The sequence below is a fragment of the Acartia tonsa genome, chromosome 4 (genome assembly GCF_053477335.1).
Source record: "Acartia tonsa isolate MP-2025a chromosome 4, ASM5347733v1, whole genome shotgun sequence".
Taxonomy (NCBI): Eukaryota; Metazoa; Arthropoda; class Copepoda; order Calanoida; family Acartiidae; genus Acartia; species Acartia tonsa.
The window spans coordinates 41,304,243-41,314,693 of NC_137263.1; the positions used below are offsets into that span (position 1 = coordinate 41,304,243).

A 10,451-nucleotide genomic window follows, 5' to 3' on the forward strand; every position below is an offset into this window, starting at 1 on the left:
CGTAAATTTAAGATAGATACAATTAAACTAGAAAGAGGATGGGATAAAAACAAGTATGACAAAGTCCCTAACTGTTAGGATCTCAGTAAGTATCTCAGACAGCTATATTAAATAGCAGCTGAGAACAATTTTCAACTCCATCACAGTTTAATAGTCGGACGAATAAAAATATTTTAGAATAGTCAAAGAAATCTTCAGAGAAAACATCAGACATCTATCTTATATAGAAGCCAAGAAAAGCACATTTTCTTCAAAAAGTATTTGTCATGCTGACAGACAAACAATTTTGATTATATAGAATACCTACTTTTAAAAGATATATGGAAAAAGAGAGATAGAAAAAAAGAGAAATGGATTTCATAAATTTTCAGCTCGCCCTTTCCCCTGTGCGCGCAAAAGTTTTCCCTCTTTTTACTTAACCATAACGGAGTTGACACCATTTCAGATGCAATTTTACGGCAACCTTACGAGAAAAAAAGGAGAAAAGTGGGAGAGCGAGAAAAGAGAGAGAGAGAAAGATTTGTTGAACATTGAAGTTTGAACAATCCTCTTTAAAACAATTTATCTAACCATTCCTATTAAGCAACTCCCCCACCCCCTCCACCACGTGCCCCACCATGCCTTTCTAATTGAAGCCCCCCACCCTGCGCCCACCAATTGTACACCACCCCCACCCCTGACCCCCCGAAGGTCTTATATTTGGTGATTATTGAATAAATGGTCAGTTGAACCTAGACCTTGGAAACTTAGGTGACATGGAACACCAAGTATGTAATTAAACAACATTTTTTTAAATTTTAAATAATAATTAAATAGAGAAATTAAATTTAAATCTATAAATATAATAAGGTTATCTATGACAATATTGTTATTTGTTACAAGTGATTTATTATTATAACCAAGTTATATAAAAAATATTTCAAAAATTGGTAAATACTAAAACTTTTACAAATTAGGTTTCCACAGAAAGATTTAAAAATAGTAGAACTCCCAATTGATAAATCAGCAGCCTTAATTTAAATTTTTTTATATTTAAAATTGGTCTCAATTTTTAACACCATTGTATTCCAATGAAAGAAAATTTTAACCTTGTTTATCTGAGAGTCCAAACTTTTTTTTCGAATTATTTTGCTTGTTGGCTATACCTTATTCATTTTCGAATACAAAATCTGTTTTTCCTTTATTTATGATTTCTCTTTCAATTGCAATTTTTTCAAATAATAAATTTTTGTAAATCTGTTTAAATCATCTCTTTAATTACATTTGTTGGGAGAATGAAGCTAAGTTTATCATGCTTTAGGTGATGAAAATAAGATAAATCTTAACATCTTTAATAAGGCTAGCCTTTTGTAAAAATGAGGGAAATTTGGAAAAATTCATTTTAAGGGGTTATTTTATCTTCATTTCTACTAAAAATAAAATCTATTTTATATATTGTTTTGAAAATCCACGTATTTATTTTTAATGGAAAAAAATAGTCTCTTTCTGATGATTGTAGAAGCATGAAACTCTGAGTAAAAGAAAATAAAAATTTAAGATAAAATGTTGTTTTACTTTTAAGTAAGTTTTGAAAATTGTATATTTTTCTCATTTAAACTTGTTTAGAGGAAATTTGGGAATACTAAAGCTGTAAGAGATCAAGTAATTTAAAATTGGGTTAAGATATTTACATAAGCTACCTAATCTGGCTTTATTTTAGTAGACTAATTCGTTCGATGTAGTGTAATTGCTGTGAAAAGATATATAAACATTCAACGATTTTTTAGATATCTGCTTGTTAATACAACATTGTTTCAACAACAAAAATTTTTGATTTGACAATTTAAAATATAAAATGTTTTAATAAAGTTTTTAAACTTTTAAACAAATTACTTTAGATGAAATTGTTCATTTGAATTTGTAAAGCATTTTTTATAAGTAAAACAAGGCAAAAAAATTGAAAAAATAAAAGATAAGGAAGCACAACTATGCTTGTGTCTTTCATGGCTAAGCTGTGCAAGGGCTTTTTTATTGGTTCTTTACCTCAAAATGTCGATTCGTGCCCAAATCCCCCATCCTTCTTTTAAAATAAATTAAAAGAAAATTACTTCTGGTCAGTTTATTTTTGTTTGGTTACTAGGGGTTATTAGGTACTGCATAACCCTGCAGGGTTAAGAACTGCATTTATATTTCTCGCAGGGTTAGTTATAGAAATAAAGCTTATTTAATGGGAAGGACTTTATTGAATCACTTTCAAAAAAAAAATTTTACCTTAATTTGTTTAACAAGCATAAAAATTACAACTCATGTTTAATTTGTTTTATAGAATACTAGAGTTGGCTCGATATAATTATCTCCCTATTGGCTAGTTTTCTATATGCATATCTATTTCTCAATAAATCTATTTTCCTCACCCGGCATTACTATCTAAAAGAAAGTAAATATTTAATAATCTAAATGATTTTAAAAAGATTTTTTAAATTATATTTTTTTTTTACATTACCATCACCAAAGGGTTAATGATGATGATTACAATTTTAGTTTAATATTTGAACACACAAAGTGTCGCCACAATCGAATTCTTTTAAAACAGAGTTTTCTTAAATTTATTATATTATAAATTTAAATTTTATTTTTTATGATTAGAAATTAAATACATTGATATAAGGTAAATAGCAACATGAAATTAAAAAAAGGAATTTATTTTTAATAAAGTAAAATAATGGGTCTTATCGTTCTGGGCAATGAGAGTTTATTATGGATTATTGGAGCACTATGAGTTTTAAACAAATATTCCTTGGAAAACTTGAGCTCGTTTATAGACATTTATTTCCTATATAGATCTGACATGGATCTTGAAGCAATTAAGCAGGCCGTTTTGTACATGTTAAAAATTGGAAGATTTCATTAAATAAAAGTTATCGCAAATATACTTAGTAAATAATAATCACCACGTCAATTAGTTACGCGGTTAATAAAAATAGATCATCAATTCATTAAGTTTTAGATAAAAAAATATTGTTTTTTGAAAAAAAAGATTAAAATTTTCGTTTCAAACTAAGAAGAAAGAGTGGCCGCTCTAACCCTAAAAAATAATTTCCCTTTGAGGTTCTTCTTCCTAGGGCCTTTTTAATTTTTGGTATGGCATGCTTTACACCTCCATGTTGGTTATACAATTTTATATATAATAAAAACTTCCTCTAATTTATTCTAAGAAGCGTAACAACTCTACATACATGTAATTAATTCCATATTTTGTTTAGGCCTTGTTGTGGTTCGTGGTGGCCTGTTGTCTGTGTAGCCATGGTGAAGCTCAGAACCCTGGCGCCCCCCGTGGGAAAAAGATCATAATTCCGCTGCCAAAGGATGCGTCAGGAACAGATGTTTACCCAGACTGCAATAAAGGTATATACATAGTTATTTAACCCAGTGTGTTATAGACAGTTTCCCTCGGATAGTAAAATGAAAAATTGTAGGATTATACTAGTTTCGTTGGCCCTGAGTTGTTTATTGAAGAAGGGTCTTTTTCATATAAAGTATTTGGATCTACTGCAGTTCACAGTAAAATATTCCTGGTAACGAATATTTCCAAAAATCTATGAATTTTAAAGGCTGCTAGCTGACAAACGGCTGAACGTACAGATCATACCTGCACTCAATTTTAAGTGGCATAAGAAGGCTTACAAATAATCTTAAATAGCCAAGATCCAATGATGCACAGGGAAAGCTTCATAGAAGACAAAATGCTTAAAATAGGTCTTTTTCGCGTATTTCACTGCGCTGCGAGATAATTATGCATTATTGATTTATGGCTATTCCAGATTATTTGTATGCCTTATTATGCAACTTATAACAGCTTGCGGGCATGATATGTACGTTCAGCTGTTGGGTAGCTAGCAGCCTTTAAAATTCATAGATTTTTAGAAATATTTGTTACCAGCAAGGTTACCAGGAATATTTTACCGTGAACTGCAGTAGATCCAAATATTTTATTGTAAGCAAGGCCAACCATTTCAAAAAGTAGCTAAGAAAAAACAAGCTCTAACATTATTTTAATGAGAGATAAAACAATAATGGCTAATAATTAAAAATATATTTAATGTATGGCCACAGGTTCCTTTCATTGATAGATATTACCACCTTGTCGGAATAACGGTCATACCCTTATTACACTAGTCTCTATAGTTAAAAAAAACGTTTTCTTATTCGTTGGCTTAACATCTTTAGGTCTTTTAGTGAATTTTGATTGGTTGCTTTAATAAGTTGAATGCTCAAACGTTTCAACCACTTATTTTAATCTATTGAAGAGTGTATTATCATTTGGGATGTACATAAATTTATCGTCTTATCCCTTAAGATCCCTGCTAATATTGTCATTTATTTTTTGTGCAGGAAAAGTATGTTTACCAGAGGCAGCGCAGTGTGCGACTAGAAAGAACCTACAGGGAGCTCTACAATTTCAAAATAAAACTTATTGGTTTAACTGGCAGAGCAATGAAGGAGTTCTTAGGTAAATATTTATTTCACCGACTAGAAAGGGAAGATATAAGCATGGAATTTTTATTATAAGATATCTTATTTTATTAAGCTGCCTTGTTTTAGCCTACTTTTAAAATCTTGGAATTTATCTGGTCTCTCCTTCACCTATCAGCTCCTAGATGTAATGGGTGAAGCTCAATATACGTTTTAAAGAAAACAAGGATGACAACATTCACAGGGTTCGAATATCATAATAAAGAACATAAATGGGTAGTTATAAAGTAAAACACATAAATAATTACATTCAATTTCGAATTGAAGCAAAATGTAATACCAATTATCTGTAGAATTTCCCCCACCCGTTATGAACAGACGCTCATCTTGTTTCTTCAAAAAACCTCATTATCAGTTTAAAGAAGAACTCTTTTTTTCGCGTCTTCCATTAACACAAGACTCAATTAAACTTCGTTATCAAATCATAAGTGTTAACAAGATTAGTCAAAAGTAATTTACCAACCATCAGGCTTTCAGAGAAGTTTCGCTCAGTTGAAAATATTGATCTAATTTAAATCTGGTGTGAAGTTGTAAAGCATTGAAACCTGAATGTATGGCGCCAGACTTTAATAACATTTTTCAAACTGTTAATTAGATACGTTTTTTTTTCATATTTTTGGTTACAACCAAAATTTTGGTTTTTTGGGCAGATCCTGCAAATTATTAAAAAAGATAATTTTTTCACTTCCCCAATAACCTTTTACTTTTTTTATATAATTATTAGGGGGGAGGGGAGGGCAATGGTTGATTCAGGTTTTAAGACTAGATGTTAATTCTCTTTTAAATACTTTAACAATATATAGGATTAATATTAAGCTTCCCTGAAAATTTTTCTAATCAACAAAATATTTACAAAATTAACAGATAGAGAAATTGGTTAATTTTTTTAATGATAAATCCTTTTTTGATCTTTAAATCCAATAACAATTCTTGAACATATGTTTTTGTGATGGTTTGATAAAACGTTTTTTTTTGTGGCTGGTAACAACTGATATATATAAATATACAATACATGTTGTTGTATATCTCTTATCTGATCTAATTCTTGTTTCTTCATTATGTATCACAGGAATATAGGGATACGGCAATAGTGGGTAAAATAACTTTAGTACCCTGGATATTACTCGCCCTGTTCTCAATATTTTCAACGGGAAAGTTGTACAAAAGGTGATTCCAAAATTAGTATTAAAAATTCAACTTAGCAGTGACAAAAAAGATCTTGCAATCCTTTCTCATGGGGAAAGGGATAATGCAACTAGTATTCTTTTAAGCTGTTTTTAAATGTATTGAAGGTAAGAATTGAAATAAGGTAGAGCCAAATATATAATTGTAATACCTTTATTCCTGATTATATCAACAGTTTTGGACAAAATTACACAATTAATTGCTTCAAAACCTTTTTATTTTCTTTCCCTTCATTCCTGAATTCGATATATTGTTTATAGTTAAACTGTTGAAAAGTTATAAGGGTAACCCATCTAAGTTACGCCTTTATTTCAAAATGAGGTGGACCGGGGGAGGGTTTGTTACTTGGCTAGGCACTTTAAGGGTAACTGCCATAAATTCTTTACACTGGTAATCAAACAATTAAACTTGTATCAATAATTTAGCAACTTGGATATTTTTTTAACAGGCCTATAACCATAATGTGACCCATGTAAAGCTTTCCTAAAATTGGAACTCATTCGGCCGGTTCATTGGTTAGGGATATGTTAACGAACTAAAAAAATCTACTTCACATATGAGAATTGTTTTAATGTATTGTGTAATGTGATATAACTCGACTAAAAAAACTAAATCGAATTCGAAGTTGATATCATAAACCCCAGCAAATTAAAAACTTAAAAAGCGCTGAAAGAACTGGGCTTTAGATAACAAGGACTTCCAGAAAAGATTGTGCAATCAAAAATAGGTCCGAAACATCTAATAATGATAAACAGAGCTTGCTGTAAAAGTTGTCATACCTTATAAAATAACACTTTGCTTCCTGAACTTTAAATGATTTCTAACAATTTACTTTTTTTAGAAATGGAAAATGGAATTGGTTTACGGCCAGAAACTATTGTAGAAAGAGGTGCATGGACCTGGTAAGAATTTTTAGATTAAGGAGTCTAGCTCTCATATAAAAAAAGTGGTTAACTACTATTTTTTGTTTTAAACTATTCTTGGATATGTAAGGTTGTGTGACTGTTAAATTCTTACGAAACCTGCTAATATCTTTTTATTTGAAAGAGCTTAAAAATTATCAAAAACATATTGGTCCTTTTAAAACAAGCTTAGTGATTTTTTATTGTCCAGGAGGGTTCATTGTTCTTTAAATTATACTGGTCCTGTACTTACTAACCTCTCTTTGTTTCAACTTATTGTTATTGCCTTATAACCCAATACCCCTGCGATTACCTCATTTGAAATTAATTTTTTTCTAGATCTCCTTTGAGACCCCTGGAGAATGGGACCTGGTGACCAGATTTATGCGTGGAGCTGGTATTGATGAAATCTGGACAGCTGGCAGGCTCTGCGATGCTGAAGTAAGTAAAACTAGCAGCTGGCACCTGACAACCATCTGTTAAAATTGTTAGTTTGCTAATTAACCTGAAAATTATTTTGTTGCGAATTTGAAGAGTAATAAAAATATCTTTTTCTTTAAAGTAGGTAAATAATGGGAGTAAAATTAAAATGTAAAATTAAAATGCAATCCTAAATAATCTAAAAATACCAAAACAATTGTTTATCTTTGCAGGTGACCGGATGTGATGCCCCTCACTACCAGCCCCTCAACATCAACGGCTGGTTCTGGGCCAGCACCCTCGTCAAGATGTTGCCCACCAACCGTCCCGTCGACGGCAGGTTCGTCAAGGGCGTCAACGAGTGGGCCCCCACCGGCCCCAAGGGAGTGCCTCAGCCTGATGGCTTCACCCCCCAAGGAGGCCTTGGAGAGGAGCCCTGCATGGCTGTTATTGGAAATAAATGGCATGATGTCAGCTGCCATACAAGGCGGGCCATTGTGTGTGAGGATTTACCCCCAGCAAATATTCAATTTGTCCGAAATCAGAATCCAAATGTTTTCATACCGTAAATTCTGAGAATCATTCCAAATAATGTTTCGTGCCAAAAATCAATTTTTTTCTAAAGACATAATGTATGATTATTATATTATTTATCTATTTTTTTATTGTCATTACAAGATTAAATAAATGTTACCAAGTAACCATTATACATCCTGTCTTTTTATTTAATTTTAAAAAATATCTTTATAAACTGCATGTTTCGTGCCGTTTTTATTATTTTGCCATTCTGAATCCGATAAAATTCTTGCTCGTATTCATTCGAATCCGGTGGATAGGAACCGGTTCTCACCAAAAAAAAAAGTATTATATCCAGCTTTCTACGAATATAAAAATGTACAATAATAAGATTAAAACCAGTTTTTTTAGCCCGTGCCTTAGGCACCTCGGGGCTAAAAAAAACTGGCTTTAATCTTATAACTGTACATTCTATATCATCAGAAAGCCGTTTATAATACGATGCGAGAAATAACTATTATTTTCTTATAAAATAAATCCCCTAAATCTTAGACAAAATTAGGGATAGAGTTACATATCAACTTTGGAATTTTAACTTTCCCAGATTTTCAGTGTTTCCTCAAAAGAACAAAATTGTACAAATAATTAGATTACTATATGTTAGTTGTAATGGTTTGATACATTTGTTTTGTTCATATTACAAAATGCTTTTCAGGAGGTTTCCCTCAAATTGCTTAACCTTTTCATTAGTAGGTTATCCGTGCAGGGTTGCTGAAGGACATTATAGACCCCGCAGGGTTAGGGCCTTCTACAGGGGATCAGCATAAAGAAAAGAAAAATAAGGGTCGGATTTCTGTGCTTGCTATGTTATTTGAGGGGAAGCAACTTTACAGCTTTACAATTTGCAAAATCGGTTAGTTTGATAATTTTATTGAACACTGATTTTGAGAAGCTTCCTGTAAATGAGTAAGATCCATAATACATTATCTGGACCGTATCTCCCCCACCCCGCGCTACAGAATTAAAGATATTAAAGGGGATATTGAATGATTAACAGATTGATGTCAAAGTGACATGTTTAATGAAGCTATAAACCCACAGGGCGCCCACAGGTCAATATAACCTAAATTATATTTTAACCTACAATTAATGTTGTAGAAGTATTGTGTTCAAAATTGTGCCATCAATATTAAAATTAAAATTCTAATAGTTAAATCTATTGATGTGTGTGTGCGCCTGTGTTTGTTTGTGTCCTGTAAGATCTAAAAAACTTTAGAAATAGTGTGAAAGCAAGAGCTAAGACCAGTTTATAGTTATATACTATTCTTTCGGGATATTTTAAACACCAAGAAGTTTTTTTTCTTATATCAGATTTAAGACGCTATTAACTCTCTCTAGGCCCTCTACCTGGAGGCTAGGAGACCAGCAATTACATAGTTTTACAAACACTAAAAAAGCTGACTTAACTTCTATTATTACCTTAATCTTACTAATATATAAGATCATTGGAAGTTAAATAATTTACCACAATTTAAAAGTTTATAAATGCTCAATTTGAAACTTATTATGTGTCACAACGTAAAAATACAATCTATAATACAAAGTAGAACGATGTCTGTCTGTCTGTCTGTGTGTGTGTACCGAGATTCGCCTTTACAGAGTGCTTCTCATAGGTCCCAGGAAGGTTTATAACTATTTTCTTGCGGGGTGGGACACCCCACACCCCCCCCCCCCAAAAAAAAAAATTAATAATTGAATAGTAGGAAATTCAATTTTATTTTTTATTGACCTAACTTTGCATACTGGCTTAATCTTTTTTTTCATTTTGTACGGGTCTTATAAATTAAAAGGGTGTTCCCCGATTATTCTTGCTATTGTAAATTCAAAGAAAATAGAATATAAAAATCTGTTTTTAAATGCTTTTGAATGCCTATTGAGTATCTCCTTTACCCGGATGGAGGGGGGGGGGGGACATTTTACTGCAATCGTTGGCTTTAAACTTTTGGAACTTTGATTAGATTTTGATTAAATTTACTATTATATGTTGTTCATTTATCCATGGGGTAAGAATAGGTCAAATCATGTATAATATCCTATAAACAGCAACTCAATTTTAATACGACCCTTGTACTGATTCTATAATATCTTGTAGCAAAATCAAACTTTTTTTAAAGCTTAAATCAAAAATCCATTTAAATAAATCATAAAATTGAAGAAAAGAAAAGATATTATGTTCGTAATATAAAGGTACATGGGTATAAAAAGTTAAGGTGACTTTTTTCTAAACTCTTGATATTCTTGATCTGTTAGTGTGCATAATAAGGTGTTCTATCATAACCGCTAATAAATCGGTTTATACAATTGGATCTTATTCAGCTATAACAAAACTTTATTCCTAACATGTCAAATTTGAAAGTCGCCATTACGATAACTACGAATTTAAAAAAATGAATTAAACCAAAAAAAAACATTTGGGCGTTGTATGATATAAATAATGCCCGGTAATGTCTGGACACCCACATCTCAGTAAGTGTTTAGCATACCTGAAATTCTTTTCCTGGAGAGGGTTAATTCCACTAAACTATTTTCACAAATTTTATGCAATATTTCTTTTCCCTCATTCTTTACTGTACACAATGCTTTCTTTATTGTCTTATTTACAAGTTATAATAAAGGTTCACGCAGACAACATGAACTGTCCAAGGGACTTTACCTCAAATATCCCATCGAACACAGAAACCCCTTCCCCCTTCTTACCTTTTAAATAAATTGATAATGAGGGGGGGGGGGGGTAGATAGTTTATTCTTATGCTTATCTCATGCGAGGGGCTCTAACCCTGTGCGGTCAATGCCTTCAACGCAATGACCCTACAGGGATACCAAATACCCAATATAACCTAACCTAACCTGACCTAA

At 31.7% G+C, this 10,451-nt stretch overlaps 1 protein-coding gene across 1 annotated transcript; it reads left to right on the forward strand.

Annotated features, from left to right (window-relative positions):
• The first annotated feature begins 522 nt into the window (after positions 1-522).
• On the forward strand, positions 523-7,728 carry LOC145317228 (uncharacterized). The gene is made up of 6 exons (XM_080158209.1): positions 523-767; positions 3,243-3,384; positions 4,372-4,489; positions 6,539-6,599; positions 6,939-7,040; positions 7,253-7,728. The coding sequence occupies exons 1-6, from the start codon at positions 756-758 to the stop codon at positions 7,586-7,588; spliced, it is 771 nt and encodes a 256-aa protein (XP_080014335.1). The 5' UTR covers positions 523-755; the 3' UTR covers positions 7,589-7,728.
• Positions 7,729-10,451: the final 2,723 nt, after the last annotated feature.

What these genes read in the sequence shown, in the direction of transcription:
- LOC145317228 (XM_080158209.1), top strand. An exon ending in GAAAGAGGTGCATGGACCTG is followed by an intron (nt 6,600 to 6,938) that starts GTAAGAATTTTT and finishes ATTTTTTTCTAG; the next exon opens with ATCTCCTTTGAGACCCCTGG. An exon ending in GCAGGCTCTGCGATGCTGAA is followed by an intron (nt 7,041 to 7,252) that starts GTAAGTAAAACT and finishes TTATCTTTGCAG; the next exon opens with GTGACCGGATGTGATGCCCC.